At 35.7% G+C, this 20968-nt stretch overlaps 1 protein-coding gene across 2 annotated transcripts; it reads right to left on the bottom strand.

Moving 5' to 3' along the window:
- Positions 1-3935: 3935 nt before the first annotated feature.
- On the bottom strand, positions 3936-19361 carry LOC100164097. 2 transcript variants are annotated; one of them, XM_029488701.1, is made up of 10 exons: positions 19071-19361; positions 12545-12857; positions 11508-12228; positions 10929-11260; positions 10542-10631; positions 6813-7002; positions 6523-6640; positions 6126-6432; positions 5508-5639; positions 3936-4951 (listed from the first exon to the last, which is right to left on the bottom strand). In XM_029488701.1, the coding sequence occupies exons 2-10, from the start codon at positions 12827-12829 to the stop codon at positions 4790-4792; spliced, it is 2337 nt and encodes a 778-aa protein (XP_029344561.1). In that variant the 5' UTR covers positions 12830-12857; positions 19071-19361; the 3' UTR covers positions 3936-4789. The 2 variants fall into 2 exon arrangements, with proteins under 2 accessions (XP_029344561.1, XP_001951294.2); XM_001951259.4 differs by lacking the exon at positions 10542-10631 and adding an exon at positions 7969-8901.
- Positions 19362-20968: the final 1607 nt, after the last annotated feature.

Here is a 20968-nt window from a genome sequence, read left to right as displayed (position 1 = left end):
GTTATTATTTTATCATTTTTATTGGTTGACAATGTAAAATAACAAGTTAATTAATCATGTATGTTAAATGACAACAAATAAATATCACCGCTGTTTATCTTGTAGTGTTCTCATAAAAATCGATGTGCCACACCATTTTTTTTTTAGTCAGCGTTTCGAGCGTGAAAAACACGTGACATGCGCGAGAATTTTGCAAAAAATACATCTTGACCATTTATTTATTTATTTATTTATTTATTTATTTACGGAATAAATCCATTTACAATATTAATATATAGTGTACAGTATAACAAAACATATGCTGAATATTTAGTTTAGTGATTACATATTATTTAAACCTAGATATAGTATAAGTAATAGTTTACAATATATTAAATATAATTACATTTAGACTGAATTAACAGTGAACAATTAAAAACATTGAAACAAAACAAAAAATACATTTTAAATAATCAAACCTTAAATGCTGATTTAATACTATTTATATTACAAAAAAACAAATCTAAGTTAACTGAATTTGCAATAGACATCAGTGAATTTATTGGGGAGGAAAAAGAATAATTATATAAGAATATTTATATTTACATTTAAGATATTGTTCTAAAAATAATTTTACAAATCCAAATTTTTAAGATAGAAAAAAAATTTCAAAAAAATCTTCATTGGGCCATCACTCTGAGTACGCATATACTAATTACCTCATCCATTTCAGAAATACCCTGTATAATATGTATAGTTAATTTTATATATCACTCCTCTTATGGCTATATCTTTATTACATAATTTATTATAGGAAATAGATAAATCGCTAATGAGTATTTTATACAGTTTTATTATTCTATGAATTCTATTTAAATTTGTAATAATGCATAAAATATTCAACTATAATATTTATTAGCTAGGATTCAATCAAGAGTGCCTATTGAATATACATTTTCTATAGCAATTTGCCGAGTTTTTGTTTTTATTTGAGATTGTTGGAAAATTATAATTTTTGCTTAAGAGAAATATTGAATTGTTTTAATCCTATATAGTATATACCACTCAATTGAATAAATAGGTGTTTTGTAAATAACTAATTTTATTTTATACATAACATTATGAAACAAATTTGTATACAGTTAATGCATAATTTGCTATATATTATATGTACAACAACATAATGTTTTTATAGATTATTTTTGTAATGAACAATTTCACTGTAAAATGTCCTCAGATAAAATTACGTTGTTTGACAAGCGATTACCTTAGGTAGTACTGTAGTAGGTACTTATTATTGTCGTACTCAATTATTTGAATTAAAATCGTGTTAAAGAAAACAAAACTTTCTAAAAATATATATATTACTAGCTGATCCCGTGCACTTCGTTGCTCGTTAAATATACCGACTCTATATGACTCAAACTTTATTCAATTCGTTATTTAATATTCGGTTGATGAAGTTCTAGATTTATCTTAAGTTTTCTGTTGCCCGTAATAAAAATTCTGATTCGCAGCAGTATATTATCAGTTAGGCAATCTACTACAATCGCGGACCTATCGCTGTTTGTACGTAAGTGTATGATTTAACTATAACAAAGTATCAAAGTTATACCAAGTTCTACAGAATACGGTCGATTAATATAATCAATTAATACATAATCCATAACCTTAACGTACTAAATTCCGATTAACAAAAAAAAAAAATTTAACCCTTTTTAAATTAGTCTATCTTCTTCCCATAGATCTGCACACAAACATTCAATTATATATAATATAGCTGATCCTTCGCACTTCCTGGCCCGAAAAATGACAAAAATATTATGATTTTTCAACTCCTTTTTGGTGTAAATCACTGCAGTAAGTGAAACTCAGCCATGGGAGCCAAGATCATGTGAGCCAAGTAATCATGGGAGCCAATTAACAAATAATAAAATACCAAACATTAATTTTTTTAATTTATTATAATTTATTCATCAAATTTATATAATATAAAATTAATGTATTACGACAGTAACATTAACAATCAATATCAATGTCTTAATGCTATAGCGTGAATAATATTTTTTGTTAGCCCATCTTTAGCTAACACAAACAAACTGGATGGTTTACCCACTCGAGAGCATGCCACGTATAATTGACGTACGTGTCTCCAGCCACCCCACATTAGAATTTTCCAATTTTTTTTTGGCAAATAATTAGCATGCAATTAGCATGTATTTGCATGCTAAATTTTTTAATTTGCATGCGTTTCAATTAGGCGTGGTATCAAAAAATAGGTGAGGGGGCTGTAGACACGTACCTCCGACCCCCCACCCCCCCACCCATCACAAAAACTTATTTTCAAATTTTTTTCTACGCCAATATTTAGCATGTAATTAGCATGTATTTGCATGCTTGGCCCCGCAACTCTATCGTAATTCGTTGGTTTGTAATACTCATTTTTCTGATTTGCACGTGTCCCCAGCCCCCCCACTTTGGGAAATACTTGGAAATTCAAAATCGTTCCTACCCCAATATTTAGCATGTATTTGCATTTTTTTACAAATTATTTTTTATTTTAAATATAATTTTTTCGTCACAGATTTTTATTATATAAAGATTTATTTATTAAGAATATTACTTTATTACTATTTCTATTTGTTCTATTTTGTTTTTTCATTGAAAATAGATTTTTTATCAAATATAAATTTGTTATATTTAAATGTATTATTAGGTACACACTTTCGGAAAATTATTGAAAAAATCTAAATTAAATAAAAAAATCTGTATATAATAAAAATCTGTTTGATAAAAAAATTATATTTAAAAAAAAAAATAATTTGTAAAAAATATCTAAATAGAAATTTAAAAATTCTATATTTAATCGGATTTTTTATTAAGACTTTTTATTTCTAATTAGATTTGTTTTATTCAATCAAGTTTTTTTATGGAACAGGTTTTTTATTAAATACAGATTTTTTATCAAATATAATTTTTTTATTATATTTAATTTTTTTTTCGCGAAATAGTTGAACGGGTTTTGCTCGCGAACCAGACACGTGCGAATTTCGGGGTCTGTCGTGCTAATTCATGCTAATTACATGCTAAATATTGGCGTAGAAACGATTTTGAATTTCCAAGCATTGGCACATCTGTAGGTATAATGGGGATTCGTGGTATTAATATATTTATATATTATTTTTTTTTATATATATAACCAATAACAACCATTTATAAACAAATATTTCTACCGTAAATTATCAAAATCCCTGTTTGAGCCTGCACTACTATTATTTTTTTCTGGACAACCCTTATCACTTAGGGGTATGAGAAATAGATGTTAGCCGATTCTCATACCTACTGAATATGCATAAAAAATTTCATAAAAATCGGTCAAGCCGTTATGGAGGAGTATCGAGACTAACACTGTGACACGAGAATTTTATATATAAGATAATATAGTTATAGACTATAGTAGATAATATATATGTAGTATCAATATAAATGTTGTTTATATTTTATTATTTTATAATTTTGAATATAATATTATTATTTCTACCTAAATCTTAAATGTTTTCGAATAATTTTATATTGTCAATGCGAAAGTGGCCTGTGGAAGACTTTTTAATTTATGTACGTTAAAATTAACATCCTTATATGATGGCTTTTGTATTACTAGTTTACTTTTATAGGTAATTGTGGTAATACTGCAATAAGTAGGTATAGTTTGAGTTAAAATTATGTTTACAATATTCAATCATTAATGAATATATTATAATAATTATTCTTCAATGGTTCAATGACATTAGCCTACAGGTAGCAATTTAATAATAACTAATAAGGGCATAAGCTGGCATACAAAAACTCTGTCATACCTTTACGAAGCCATGCGTAAAATGAAATATCATGTTTTGCGGATATAATTTAATGAATGGATGAATGAAGGTAAGAAAATAAAATAAAACCACCAGCTATAATTTCAAATACAAAAATATATTTTTATTAGATCCATACAAACTTTTATAATTATAATAATAATAATAATTTAAATGGAACAATATTATTAGAAACTTATTTCTATAATAATATGCATAGGTACAACGTTTACTTTGTCTATATGTTAAGAGCACAAATTATTTATTATTTACAAATATTGGATGTAGGTTTTGTTTATTATATGTATTTTTTACACAATACAATATAATATTATTATGTTAAATATTAATACTTAACGTTTTTAACATTATTGGTACATAATTAGTGTAAAAACAGATACATAATACAATTATCTACCTATATTCTACCACTGTGGCACAATACTTACATAGTTTTAAGTGGTGAAATAATAATATTATATAGAAATATCAATGGTAACATATTATTTTAGTAACACGTATAAGTATAATATACTGAATCATATTAAAGAAACATATAATAAGTACTTAGTTATGCCTTTGAATGAAATGAAATGAATTTATGTTTTTTTTTTTGTCGAGAATTCCAGATACCTCCGTTAAGCCCTAAAAACAACCCTATCAGTCTTTTCGACCTTGTCGAGTATACGAATGTCGTTCGAAACAAACTACGAAGACAATATACATTACAATATTACGCAATACACTTACATCGTGTATAATATACAGGAATCTTTCTACATACAAACAATAAATATTAATAGAGTATAATATATAACATGGTTTAAACAAATTATCGAATTTCTTTGTTCACCACGACAATTCCAAAAAAATATAGTAAGTATACTAATACACATTTAAAATAAATAATTTAAAAAATAGAAAAAATAATCCGCTCGGATTCATCTTTCGTTCTAGTATTTGTTGGTGATTTGTCTGAGCCAGTCCAAGTAATGGGACACTTTGACATAGACGCCAGGCACTCCGGGCTGACCGCATCCCACGCCCCAGCTGACGATTCCGACCAAGTACCACGAACCGGCACGCTCGCAGACCAATGGACCACCACCGTCACCCTGTAAACGTATAACCAAATATCGTCGTTGATGAGATGAATTCGAGTGACTCGATACGAGTCTTTGTAAGACATTACAGCTAAACCACCTAACTAGTGTAGTAGGAGTCACCAAATGGTGATCTATTTTAGTTTTTAAATATAATTTTAATATTGGTTGAATTTAGTGATTTCATATCTACAAGACATGATAAGCAACAGAAAAAAAGTCATTAGGAAATAAGTATCGATAAAATGTTTGATTTACATTTACATGAAATGTTCTTCCAGCATGTTGGCATGTGCAACGTCGAGTAGCATAACCGAGGGCTTTACCTATGTTTACCTATCTTATATTTTATACTGTTCGAAATGGTTTTTATTGAAAATCTGATCGGGGATCCATGGACATTGATGTATCGAGTGTTTAAACAAACATGCTCGCTCCTATTTGTTCTTAACATTCTTCAAATTAAGTCTGATATCCGTGTTATTGTACGTAGTAATGTAATATAGATACTAGTGTGTACTTTATAGTTAATTTATAATATATATAATACGTTTTTCTATCGACATACCTTGCAAGCGTCCTTTCCTTCTTCGCCACCTGCACATAAGAAACCGTTGTGCAACTTGAAGTCGTACCCAAGGCGGGTCTGCTGCAATTGCGTTTCGCACTGGCGGTTAGAAATCACTGGAACGTCCACTTCCTATGCACGAAATAAAAAAAAAAAACAAAAATTGGTTCACTGGTGTTATAGTAATTAATTCCACTTTGACGTAATCGCCATACACGCTCATGATTATCGGTGTTGTCATTCGCGTACAAAAATGAGTTACAGTTTTATTTTTTAATAAATTGCAAAAATAATTTTCTGCGAAAATCATCGTTTCCCGTTTTAATATTACAATCATAATGTTCATTACTAAATGTAATGGTATTTTCTAAATTATTGTATTAAAGAACTGAAAATCCTGTTTTCTAAGTCGATCGGGGGGTACTCCTTGTAGCTAGTAATATGGATTTCCTCCGTTTTTTTCTAATTACTATTGTATACATTTTAATAATATTGTTTATATTAAAAACACAAATTTCTTCCCGAGAATAAGTTGTTAAAAATAAACTCATTAATTCGCATCGATGGATTAATACCAAGATTTGAATTTCGATTTTTTTCACAATTTGCAAGACTCACCTTGAGGATGTTCTGGTATTTTCCGTAATCGCCAAATGCGTCCTTGCCCCAGCCGGTCGTCCAGCACCGTTGTCCGGTGAAGTCAGAGAACGCGTCCGGCAAGCAGGCCGGGCTAATGTGTGGGTTCCGAGAAAAGTCAACGGGCTTGTCCATTCGGAGTATGGCCAGGTCATTGTACAACGTGCCCGCGTAGAACTCACGGTGTATGACCATGCTGGCCACGTCTGTTTCTACGTACGGGTAGAATTCCACATCGTGATTTACGTCCCATTCGCCCAGACGGACGCGCAAGTCTTGTTCTTGGTACCTGTGTGTACGAAAAAATGGGCGAAAATCAGTGATTGGAACTCGTGACGGATCGACAGAATAAATATAATTCAACGATTTTGACACTCACGTCTTGACGCAGTGAGCGGCAGTGAGCACGTGCAACGAATCTATCAGGGTACCACCGCAGACGTATACACTCTCCTGTGGGTCCTTCTTGAGGATGGCCACTTGCCACGGGTATTCACCTGCACACAAGGATAACAACCGTTGAGTTAAAATAATGTAATAATTTCATTTTATTATATAATAATAATATACACTCGGTAAGGTTGGGTATAGACGTACGCTATAATACTTGTATTACGTATCGGTTGAAGCATGACTTTAAAGTAGGTAGTTATATTTAGTGCCACTCACCGAACTCGCTGTCTCCGTCCACGTACGCCGGTGTCTTGATCCTTCCGGTGATTCCGTGCGTGTTCCTCTTACCGCATTGTCCGGTGCTGACGTAGTTGGATGACGAACCTGAGTGGATGGGTGCGGGTGGTCGTCTGCAGCAAACTTGCCTTGGTCCGCAACGGCCACTAGCCGAATACGACGACTGACGCTATACACATACACACACATTGACCGTTTAAGTCTACGAATATACTTTCCACGCGGTGTCAATTATGACATTGATATAATATTATAGAATGTTATTGTTATTTGAATATGCGTTATGATTAGACAATTTTCGCATGTCCAAAACGGTTAATAATGTGATGTTTGTAATGTGTTTAGTGTGATTCGGGTCAATAGAAAGGCGTTGGACCGAGTAGCATAACGAGTTAAGCGAGTGTAATAATATAAGTACATGTTTAGTGCCTATTTTTGATTCGATATATAAAATGTTCGGACCAAAAATATGGTATGGTACCGATATATTATATTAATTACATTCGGGCGTTTATCGTTTCGTTTTGTTAATGATTAATGCGGCCTCTTGATTATATTATTATTGTTAAGTTTAATTGGATGTTATTGCAGTGGAATCATGGTTTAATGTCCCGCATGAAGCGTGTAAATATATTGCGTGAACATAATATTTAAGGCATTTAGTTAGAATAGTGTGTTATTGTACTATTCGTACGTTCGCGACGACGAATCGAAATCGCGTGCAATTTGTTGTTCCAAACATCTGTTGTATTTAGCGATTAGTGTTATATAGCTGGGTGGTAGAGCCAAGTCAAATAGAATATGGGAATTGGAGATGATAAATTAAACTTCTAGGGGGGAGAGATATGCACATTTTTTCGGAAATTGTGTGGTTACACAAACTTTTTAAACTCGTATTTCCCATTTGCACTTTTGTACTATACACGTGAGATAGTGTTTGCTAAAGACCTTTTTAAAACAGACTTGCAGGCACGAACCTGAACCTTCGGTAAGCGTACCATTAAATACCAACACGTTGACTCCATTTGACTTTGTTCCGTTCACCGAGACGATTGGAACATCGATTTTGTGCCACCACGTGTTAGTGTCGGGCTACAAATAGGAACCCGACAATGTTACGTTTTAACTATCTCACCTCTTCCACATCTCTTTTGCTTCGTTGGCTGCCACCTACGAATTTAATGGACCCCGTGGACTGACGGTCGTTGGGAAAAGCTACTTTTGGACTACCTGCGGCGCCAAATGACGACGATTCGTCATGGCTATTGTAACCACCGTTGTCACTACCACTGTTACCATTACCGGTTACATTGGAACTCCTATAGTACGAATCTGAATCAAAATCGTCGGGCTGTTGGCCGTAATAATCACCGGCAGCTGATGCACCGTAACTGCCATGGTCATCGTATTCCTCCTCTCTGTACGAGTGATATTCAGGCGCATAACCGCCATTACTATAACCACCATTATAACCTCCACTTCCGTAACCACCGCCATATTCGACTCCTCCGTATCCACCATATCCACCACCAAATGATGGCTTGGAGTGGTAGAATGGTTTGGATGGGCCGTAATACGAAGGGCCGCCGTGATGGTACGATGGTGGTGAAGGTGGAGGTGGCACGTGGTAATGGTTATGCTGGTGAAGGTACGAGGGGGGATACTCGTGCCCATAACCACCGCCGTAGTGCGGTGACTTGAGCTTGTGTACGATATCGCCGACCTTATGCACCAGGCCCGCGTTGGGTGTCACGTGTAGGTTCACCCAGGGCTTGACTATTTTCTCGCCGTACTCATCCTTGCTAACTTGCAACGATAATAGTGGGTTAACGCTGACCAAGCCCAGATTAAGGCCGTTACCACCCCCCAGGGAATTGCCATAAGGGTTCACTGAGGGATTGGGACCATAGGGGCTAATTGGGTAGCCACCGCCACCGCCGCCGGAAGGTAGTCCAAAAGATACTCCAAACGTGGGTCGGACTTTGACGCCGGAACTTCCGGTGTCGTCAGAGTCTTCGCTCGCGGCTCCGCCTCCTGAACTGCCCCCGAGAAGACCCCCGAATTTTCGCTGTAAACACATATACACACCACCCGATCAAACCTATTCTGCTACCCAGCCGTTATCAGATATTATCGTATAGATGGGATATATTCGTTTCAATGTATCGTTTTTCAGGTGAGCACGTAATCGCGAAATATTCATAATGTATTATTATCTTCTTCAAATTATTTTGGTCGAGTTAAGATGAATAAGTAAGTTTTCATGAGATATGAAAAATGTTAGTCAATGTACAATATATGGAAATTGTTATATTTATATTTCAATCAAAGTTGTTATTGTTATTGTTAATGTTTACGAACTAATGTCATTCGTGTTATCATTCGAAAAGTATATTTACTGTGATGGTACCAATGCGTCAATACATACGAATAATTTATTTAATCGTATTCACGCCACGCAAAGTGATCATTTGAGTTCGTTGACCATTTGTGTAGAGTGAAATTTAGTGAAATAAAATGCAAACACAAAATAGAATGTAACACATATATTGCGTATTACGTCATTTGACATTAACATAACAAACGTATAGAATTAGAAGACGAACGTGGTCTTTCTTCCGGCCATTATCGTGTGTTACACATTTGTCTTTGTCAATACAATTTTTAATTTTCCCATTTCAAAATAAACTAGGAGAATAATGCGAAAATGTGTAAAGACAAGTTTACGAACAATATTATTGAATAATAGTGCAAACTGCACACAGGCATTACACGTGCCATATTATCTGCTTGAATGACTTGAAATATTATCTATTCGAAAAACTGTCAAGTTACTTAGTTACCGTTTGCATATTGTTATGTAGTGTTTGGACGTAGAAAATTTCATCAAATAGGACCAATTTAAATATGCATATAACATGATATATAATAAATATAATATGTATACATTATACATATTTGTAGTATTCAGTATTGTGATAGCGCTGCATGTACTCAGATCAGACGCGGTAAAAAATAGTTTTCATATTCTTCATAATATTATACACTCCGGCGTTTCGCAACACTTCCGAACGGAAGTAATGTATTTTTTTTGGCGTTTTCCTTTTATTTTTTCAGAGTCTACGGTCTATCATCGTTAATGTTTGTGTTTATATTTATATATATATAAATATAGTTGGGTACGCGTAGTTAGCAATTTTCAACTCGTTCCTTATTTTTTTTTTAAGTAGGTACCTAAGTGTAAACCCGTTAGTGTAAACATGTAACGTACCTATTGTGTGAGTGTATTGTGATCAGTGTGTCAAGCGTGAAAAGTTTTTTTCTCGTATTGGCTACTGGAAATTTGAATTAAGTTAATTTACAACAGTGATAAATTATAATTAATTTATTCAATCTTTCATCACTAATAACTATTATGTTAATCGTATGATTTGAATTGTCACTGTTGACAATAAAACGTAGGTACGTAGGTATAACACATTTTTTTTTACATATTAATGCGTGTCAAGGATTTGTGTCAAAAACAAACGAAACAGTCTGAGACAAAAGCATACGAATGCATCGTATAGGAACGTGACCCAAACCTCCAGTAGCCACGACTCGAAAAGTTTTGCAAACGTTAAGTACAATGTGCTACTTAGTGTTGAGTATAAGTGACTATGTGTGTATATGTTAGTTTTTGGCACGCATGAATCTAATTGCACTTACGCCATCGGTGCGGTCGTCGTCATATGGAATCTCCACGTTATATCCGTTGCTGATTAAGTCGTCCACCGAAGTAGGTCTTTCTAGGTATCGCTAAAAAGTCCAGTTTCAAAGTTATTTAAGTCACAGCGACATCGCATGTAGTATACCGTAAAATCAAAAGTGTCACGCCGTATTATAGGTATTATAATATGACATGTTATATAATAATGCGTACGATTTAGTCAGATCGAGTAGTGTAATATTTCGTCGTGCGTATAGTATAATATATTATGTAGGTAAATCGTAAGATATATAGTAGAATATTATCCGCAGATTTGTCCACAAACGTTAAATTATTTTCATGTTTTGGGGTAATTTTTCGGTCAAGGGGTAAGGGTGGTCACTTACCGGTTCGGCGTCTTGTTTGCTCTGTGGGGCGTCCCTGCGCCGGCGGGCCTTGGCTTGTTTGTCGGTGGCCACGTCAGCGGTCGGCTTGTGGTGCGACACGATGGTACCGTTTCCGTCAGTGACTACCACCTCGTCCAGTCCGATGGCCTCAATGTCGGTCTTGCCTTGTTGGTGTAGGTTTCTTGGGTCAATTCCCGCGATACCGTCTTCCTTGCGAGCCACTTCATGCGGCAGACACTGGTCGTACGGCACGCAATAACACCCGTAATTGTCGGCTCTCGGGGTCTCGTAGGACGGATACCGTTCACCGGCGTAAGGTCCGGCCAACGAATCTGTAAAAGCGAAATCACATACGTCAGTGGGTCTCTATACAACATCGTGCACGTGCAGTGCCATAGAATTATAGGTGTATTGTTGTGTGTGTGTGTGTGTGTGGGGGGGGGGGAGGGGATGAAACATTTTTTTCTTTTTTGGTCGGTTAAGGTCACCCAATCTATATAATATTAAGTTCCAAAAATATTTAGTGCTAAGTGCGCCACTATGCATGCGTATCGGACTATAGTAAGTATAATATATTACTTGACTGCGGAGGTGCATTGATGTTGAGCTGTTTCTTGTAAAGTGGGCCACCCGGAGTCTCGTAGTTGTCGAAGCTGCCACCGTAGCTGTTGGACAAGCTGCTGCTCTGTCCGTACAACGACTGAGGACCGTCAGCGCCTCCGTATAGCGGGCCGCCGATCGGGCCGCCAATTGGGCCGCTGATCGGACCGAATCCCGAGTCGACGACGGCGGAAGCGGCCTTGATACCGTCTGCGCCGTCACCGTGGTGATAGTGATGGTGGACGTGCTGCTGTAGGCCGCCGGCTGGCAGGGCTACGGATGGTACTCCACTCACGATTGGCTGCTTGGGCCGGTATGACTCCGCGGCCTCGGACTCGAACACCTGTGGTGGTCGGCTGCTGATGCCGTACACCGGGCCAGGACGGTTGCGAATGGGTGGGCCTGAGTTGAACGAAGACGGGCCGCCGCTGCCGTATGACAACGGTGGGCCGTTACCGTACGACGATGGGCCGCCGCTACCGTACGACGATGGTGGGCCACTGCCGTACGACGAACTGCCAGACGGGTACGGGACGGGACGTGGTGGGCCGTATCCAACGGACGACAGCGGTGATCCGGTCGACTTAATAGGTATGGCGGCGATGGGACGTCCGACCGGTTTCAGCGACACGGGTTGTGCGTAAATCAAATCCTGAGGACCAATGTAACGTTTGGGTTCCACCAACTCTTCGTCGTCACACTAGAAATTAATTTTAAAAAAATGCTGTAGGTATATAACTTTACGAATTTGTACACGTGATAAAAATTGTTTCAGGATTTTAACTGTTTTGTTATGTTTATTCTGTGACTTTATAGTTTATATAGAGGCTATTGAGGGCAAACAAAATTATTTCATTAATTTACAGAAATGATTTTTTAAAAATCGGTAAGTATATACGTCAAGGAAATAAATATGAACATTATTGTTGGATATTATAAGATAATCCCCGTAGTTTACTTGAGTCTACATAATACTTGTCTACCGATATCGCCATTTATTTAGTCAAATACGTTACCTCCATAAGACCCAAGCCGCACAGTCTGTCTCTGATGAGATGTCTGGGATGCGTGTCCGTGCCGTTGGCGGACGAGATTTCGGCCTCTTGGCTGCCGTCATCGTTGGCCGCTGAATACGAGTCTATCGACTTGGCTTCGCGGTCCGTGGCTACAATGGAGTCCGAGGGCTTGACTTTCGGCTCCTTGGTTTTGGTCTTGTCATTTCCCCACGACCATTCCTCCGCAGTCGACGCGTGTACGACAAGCGCGACCAACAGGAACGATCCCGTTACCAAAAATCTCATTGTGCTGTCGATTTTTGTCGTTGTTAAACTGTGGATTAGACGGAGAAAAAAATCTGTTATAAAAACTATAATACTTAAGAGTGGGGTTATCACTATTATTTTTAGCGCGATAGTGTATGACATTTTTATTTTTCGGTATTGCAGGTATCTACTGCAATATTTTTTATTCTGTTCAAACATACTAACGACTTACGACACAAATAGTTTTTGACTTCTGGAGAAATATGAAGAGAATATTGTTATCATTCTACATGTCAGTGTGTTAAAATTGCCTGAGCCGGAGACCGGTAGACTATATTTTATATAATATTTTGTTATTATGTTAAAAATACATAATTATGTATAGTATGATAATATTGTGTACGCGTTTAGATTGTAACTATTATTTCAGCGCACATATTCGCCAATATTTCAATGTCACAATTATACAGTCGCCAGAGCGAACTGTAACTGCATAACGCCTCTGTATAAGACGTTTGGGCGGCGTCTTTCGTAACGGCGCACTCGTAGCTCAATAATGAAAAAACTAATTCAAAACTAACGCGGCATGCACGTTGTATGCGATGAAGTAACGTGGTTGGTTATTTTACGGATCTATTATAACGGATCTATTTTATGATCGACAATGCGATTGGCATATTATCATTTATTATCCAATAAACGTAATATATGTATGTGGCGATCTATTGTTTGGTGTTAAAAAAAAAAAAATGTAATAAAAATTGACAAGTTTCAAAACTACCAGTGCCAGGCGTTATAATTTATATAAATACGTGTATATTGGCATATTGTATAATATTATAATAGAACGGAATAATAATAATAACAACGTGTGAGTAATATCATTGAGTATATTATTATATTGTAAAATATATACTCATTGGTAATATCGAAAAAAATTTTATAACGATGTGTCGCGCGTCGTCAGGTTATTAATTAATAATCATATGTCTGTATACAATGTCTAGCCGAGGTCGTCGATATTCGTATGCCCAGCCCGGAACTACTCGAAAATGACTTGAGACTTCATCATACCACTTCAGGTAGCTAGTACAAATAAAATGTCCATTGGAAACAGATAATCTCAATCCAGATTTCGAAAATAATACAGGTACCTAAATTGTGCAGTACGTATAGGTTCGGTGAGAAACAGTCCGTGGCCGATTGTGTGTGGCTTGTGATTATAATATAATGCACTTGAAATAATTATTTTATTTAATTCTGTCAAAAAAAAAAAAAAAAACTTAAAAAAAATTATCATCAATAATAGGTATACGTGCTAATGTTTTGATTTAGTTTACCAACTCTTTTCATTCCGATCACGCGCGGGCGGGTGGTTATACTCAAAGACGGCGCGTCGCGGCTCCGAGTGCGTGCGTGCGTATTATAATAACGTTGAGCCGGCGAACAAAGAGAAAGCGAACATGGTCCAAAACGCTTTCACTTTCGGCCGCCCACCGGATTCGGTTTTTTTCTGCCGCCGTTCCCACACGTGCGCTCAATGCCACGACATGCCGTCGACCTTGAGAGCGAGTATTATTATTATTATTATGTCATCGGCCACAAATATATGAAGACGAGCGAGAGAGATGTCGATATTATTTTACGATTCGGTTGTACGATTTGGATTCCGAGCGACCGGCTTGAACGCGACGATATAATTGAGCGGGACGTGATCGTCGTCAAATAAGGGGGTAGCTGGGTTTTGAGTGCGCAGTGGGTGGCGGGAGGCTGAGGTACAAAATTTGTGACGTGCGAAAACAATGGCGCGCTAATTTTTTCGTTTTTCTCCCCGTATGTAGAGAAGCGCGCTAATATTATGTTATAACGACGACGTCGATCACGTAACGTCGTCTCGTCGAGGTCGACCGATGACAATATATAATATAATATACCATATAGACAGGTGTGCGAATATTATTATTTTATTATTATAATAACGATGATATATTCATTTTCGCGATGACGGCATTCGCGAAAACAATCGTCGTTCGTTTGCGCGCGTATTACATATTATATATGTAGATGTATATTGTGTATACCTACGCGCACGCCGGCCCGGTCGTTTTATGCGTGCCTATTACGATATTTGTATACACATAATATTATATGAGTCACAGAAAGCGAAATTTCGAATATTATGTAATGACATAATGTACGAGCGCAACAGTCTTGTCGTGAAAATGATCAGGGGTCGTCGATCTTTTTATTTTGAAATTTCCTACACCATCTTCTGCACCCAGGCCCACCCCGTGTAGATACTAATATTATGTATAGTTATTGTTTTCACATTATATAGGCACAACTAGGAACGATTTTTTTTTTTTGAGGGGCTGTAGCTCTCATATTTTTATAAATATTAATCTGTGTGGACATTCCCCTGCACCCTTCTCATAAGTTGGCATATTTGCAAACAGTTTGTAATAAACATAAATTTACATCAATATGTTTTGTATACATAATATATTAATATTTATTCAGTATTATTCACCAAGCATGCACAACCCCGGTTTTCATTAATAATGTAGTAATTCAAATTTTGATAATTGTAATTTTTAAAATATATACTTATGGGATGATGGATAGAACCAAGTCATTTTCAATTATTTATAGAGTTATAAGTACATCATCAGATTAATAATGTACAGGCCTAAAAAAGGTTGGTTCTCATTTGAAAAAAAGTTGATATTGCCACAGCTGTAGGGAATTGCTTAAATGGTACAACAAATCTAAGCATTTGTCAAATTTGAGAAACAGCTGGTTCGTTTTTAGTCGATCTTGTGCTCAGCTGAAGAAAACATTTTTCGTGACTTATCATTTAGGTTATATATATTTGTGGAGGCACAGCTGACCCCTCCAGATCCATTTAGTCGCGCCTATGATTGTTGTACACCTACTATTAATATATTATATCGGACGTTTTGAATATTTTACTTTTAGGCGAAAAACGAAAAACAACGCGTCTGAGATAATTTCAATGGGAATAGCTTAATTTAGCCCGTTTGTATATATATGACGAACATGGTTTTATATACCAATTAAATGAGTATGTAGACGTCGAAAAAAATGCATAATAATATTATGTGCGTCGAGATTTGTTGTATATTATAATTTATAAGTCTTGACGTCTGAAACCTCAGAACGGTTTGGGATGACGTTCAAAACCTGCGGAGACGGAGACAGACGTTTTTTGGAATGTTAAACGATTAGGAATAATTGTGCTGCGGCAATACGCGACGAAATCAAATTTTCGGGTCGTCGAATAAACACAATAATAAATCAAGCGTACAACTACACGTACGTAGACTTTAAAAAATGTAATTCAAACGTTCGTTTAACGCTTAACGTCAATTTACGCGTTTGCCACCCATAGAGATTTTTAATCTTTATTGCTCACGCCGCTATTGCTTGGCCACTCTCGGTTCAGCAATAAAAAATAATAATAATAATAATAATAATAATAATAATAATAATAATAATAATAAATCGGAAACATTTTGTACTCGGTGACGAAATAATAAAACGCACTCTTTCGGCCGGGACGTCGGGTAAACACTTACAACTACATCCTCCGCAGTTTCTCAGTACACGGTCACACGGCATGCTTTCGAAAAACGTGTTTTTATTATCCCATCGTAACAGCAAGCACGCGATTCACCCGTACGTTTTATAATATTTGTGTTACGCAATATTAATGTTGTACACGCGGGTCGCATGTACCCGTTCGGATGGCGCGGAAAGGGTGGCTTATGACGCGGACACGTTTTCCGCGTGAGCCGTGGCTGTCGTCGGACCCGAGTTCCGGCGAATTCGGGCATTATAATATATTATGTATTTATGCGATATCGTTGAAATGTGATACGTTTGATAATAATAACAACAAAATTACATTCGCCTACACACGTGCATAATGTACGTCATATCATAATGTAGTAATAAACATATCTCGTGGACGACAATTTAAAAAAATGTTCTCACCGCTGTACGATTACCGTCGTTTTTAAGTGACGTCTCCACCGCAGACTCCTCGTCACGTGTCTTACAGTAAAAAAATATTTTCGTAATTCTACACTAAATTGTATACAATGATATCGTTGGCTATATTGTTGCCGGAACGATGAATATAACGTGACGTTTCGACACTCGGAGTGATCACATTTTGCACCATCCCCCTAGCCGGTCACTAACCCTTCATTATATTTACTTATATTAATGCTTCGGAGCACTTTGTGAATAAATACGAGTTTAATATATTTACTTTGGGATACTAACTGTATATAAACACAATATATTGCATTGTCTGCTGTTATATTTGCACAAGTAAACATGAATCGTTACGAAACAAATAGAAAAAAAATAAAGTAATAATAATTAAAATAATAGAAAATCAAAACAGCCAACTAGCGAAGATTTTACGTAACGCGAAATATAATAAAAACAGTTTGAGAAATCCAAACATTTCGTGATAGCGATCAACAGCATCAGCCTACCTACGCCCGGCACGACGCGGACGTCCGGAACTGGACGTGCGCGGCCCACGCAACTGTGATACATATATTATTTACATTTGCAATAAATGCGCCGAGGAGCCGCAGAGAGAGCTAAAAGAGAGAGAGAGAGAGAGAGAGAGAGAGAGAGAGAGAGAGAGATAGAGAAAAACGATTTAAAAGCGGAAAAAGAATTATGTACGACGATCGTAATAATAAGACCACGGCTCATCACGAGAGAGGGTTATTGGCGTGCGTTGTCCGAACGGAGAAAGTGAATAATAATTATAATATTATATGGGAACCTATTACCACGGTATCCCCAGTGACCTCGGCGGCGACTGCATCGTTATACATGACGTACTGCATTACATTATAATAACGATTACCGTGTTTTTTATTTGTTATGGATTATTTAACAGATTGAACACACCTTTACACGGTAGTAAGTATAAAAATATTATTATGTTATCGACCAGGCGGTTTTGCGTAATATCGTTTATCGTATCGTTATAATAATGTATATATACCGTCGCCGTTTCCTCGTCCAACCGCCTTATTATGATAGTACAGTTATTATTTATATTGGTGTTTTGTAACAATCTCACCGCGGTGACCAGAAGGCAGATCGAATAATCGGGTAAATCGCGATAACAAATTATATAAAGTCGGCGGTTGACGATTAACAATAAACGTGAGACATCCCGCTGACCGCCACGCCAAAGTATTAAAATAAGGGTGGTGTCCAATGTTTCGCGAAACTTTTGGGTATCGGGGATGCAAACAAAATGTATTTTGCAATCAAATATACATTTCAGTTTATTTAGAAACGATATATTTTTATAAATATAATAATTAACTGTAAAGTGTGTACTTATGGCTTATTAATATAATTTATTCGATGGAATTTTTATTTTCGTAAAATGTAAAAATAAACTCAAATTTAAGATAAAGACCTCTCAACGTGCACCATCTCAGTACTTTAATTTAAATAATTCATTGTAATTAATTATTATTATTAATAGTAGGCAGTAGTAGTAACTTCACCTATAATAACTTTTAGTTAGAAGCTGATAATAATAAAAAATTTAAATAAATTACTGCTTAGTATCAAGAAGTAGTAGTAGTAGTAGTAACTTATTGTATAGTATAGGTATTATCTGCTATAAAATGTCTATCAGCTATAATAACGAGGATTTATGTTTAAATTATGATACAATTACTCGGGCTTAGGAATGGTGTGTTAATAGAATCAAAACAAAATATACAACTTTAAATTATTAATAAACGCATTTTATTATATGCCTAATGAATTTTTTTTAATTTTATATTGTTGTCCTAAAATAATTTAGCACTTTAAAACTAAAAATATACAAATACGAGTATCTATAATAAAACAATATTTTTAATTGACAGTATACGTTTTAGTTTTTACTGCCATATTTTTACGAGATAAATTAGTAGTCTTAAATATTTTAATCCAACTTGTTATAAAAAGTACTAATAATATTTAACCCTATATTATTACACTAATGCCCTATCAATTGATACATTTTTTAATTTAATAATATATCCCCTAGGCCATAGTTACAAATTATTTACGAGTGTATAGATCAACTTTTAAATCATAAAATAAATCAAAACTTACTGAAGTACATCGAAAAGTGAGCGAACTCTAACAACGACGACTCAAAGTCAAAATCAATAAATGAAACGAAAAATAAAACATAAAGTTAAGCAAAACAAAATATTACCTTTCTGAGTATATCCAATGCGGTGTTGTGACGTTCGGGACAGATACGACAAAGACGCAAGTTCAACAGTGTTTAAGTCTCTTCACTTGGACGGCCGTAATATACTTTCTCCAACGATCACAGACTGACTTGGGATTACGGTAACGGCCGGATTTATTATGTATTTTTTCCGTCCCTACTATTTTCGTTTTCAAGACGCATCCGGCCACCTTCTATCGCCGCGTGTTGTATACCTGTATAATAATGCATAATAATATTCGCTCCCCCCCACCGCGGGTCACCTGCACAACGGCCACTGTGCAACACTATTGGTAGTGTGTATTGGTAAGGCACGCCGAAAAACAACAACAAACCGGCTAAGGCCGTTCACTCTCCGCGGCGGAAAAAACCGATTCTTCGCTGCAATCAATGCCATTCGTCTGCTGGCGCGGCGGTGGCGGTGGACAAACCGTGTTGCAGGCTACCGCGGCGGCGGCGGAGCTAGCGTTCCCGGAAACCGTCAAGGCTCTCGTCGGGTAAAACGGCCACGGTTGTTTCTCAAACAGACCGGTAAACCGGATCTATGTTTTGTGATGCAAATCTATTGTTTTCTCCGGATCTTAATAGTCATCATCGACTGCCCTATGACGTTATTAGATGGGTAACTAATGCACATAATAATATATACGTATATACCCATCGTATTACCTATTAGTAGTTCGTACTCCATTGCACGCGCCAAGTATTATCCGATTTTAAAAGCATCGAGTTATGTATATTGTATACTGTTACTCAACGCGTCGTCTAGGCGATTTATTTCTCGAAAACAGATGTCAATCGCTGATGTAATAGAAAGTCCGCGACTATACGTCAATCATATCATAGCACAGCGGCGTCTTCTGCGGCTGCACCGCGATGCACCACCGCGTGCAGTAACTTGCACTAAGACAAATAACAATAATATGTAGTATAATAACAATCGAGTACTATATAGTACTATATAGTATATAATATTATACCGGGTGTGTGATTCGTTTATCATAAAATACTCATAATTTCAAAAACATCAACGTTTTGGAAAATATTTTTTACAAAACTTACGGGTAGGTAATTTTTTTTCGTTATCGTTTTTTAAGTTTTTACTTTTTTGAATGTCAGCATTCATTTTTAATTTCATATTCAGTAACTGAATATTATTTCAAGTATTTCGAATATCTATGCATAAAAATTAAATTTCAGACAAGTAGTTCATTAGTTACGAGTAGTATTTATAAAGTTTAGATGAGGGGACCAAAGTTTAGAGGGACATATCCGCCATTATTCAGGTACCACTCCACCCTGCTTAGTTATAGTTCAGGTTTATTGAAAAAATATAAACATAGCACTTGGATCGACCAATGATATCTGCAGCAAATAATAGGTATATGGAATAGATCTTGGGGGCATTTATCCAGATTTTTATATCCCATCGTATGTATTATGTCGATATCAGTTAAAACTGATGTAGATATCAATACTGAGATATCTTGGATACCTTTTGTGACTGCAATTGGTATAGTTTTTTTCTCGTGCTTGTATAAAAAAAAAAATTGTGTATTGAGGAGATTAAATAAAGACTCTACAGCTGAAGTATCTAACCCGAATATAGACATTAAATCTAAACTTTATTTCGAGTAACAATAATGTCATCAAAACAATCAAGATAATAATATAGTCTAGCAAAGAAAAACATATTTCAATAAATACGATTTTTAATTATTATAAGATTTCAATGTTTTGAGATATTTGCAGTATTTCTTTTCCATTCAAATATTGAAATATCTATAATTATCTTTTTACCCTTAAATTGAATAAGCTTTGTTATATATGTTAATCACGGTCGAGTATAAGTAGGTTGACATAATCCGGATTCCGGTATT

Source organism: Acyrthosiphon pisum, chromosome A1 (genome assembly GCF_005508785.2).
Source record: "Acyrthosiphon pisum isolate AL4f chromosome A1, pea_aphid_22Mar2018_4r6ur, whole genome shotgun sequence".
Lineage (NCBI taxonomy): Eukaryota > Metazoa > Arthropoda > Insecta > Hemiptera > Aphididae > Acyrthosiphon > Acyrthosiphon pisum.
The sequence above is the reverse complement of the archived record's forward strand: the minus strand, read 5'-3'. Positions and strand labels throughout refer to the sequence as shown.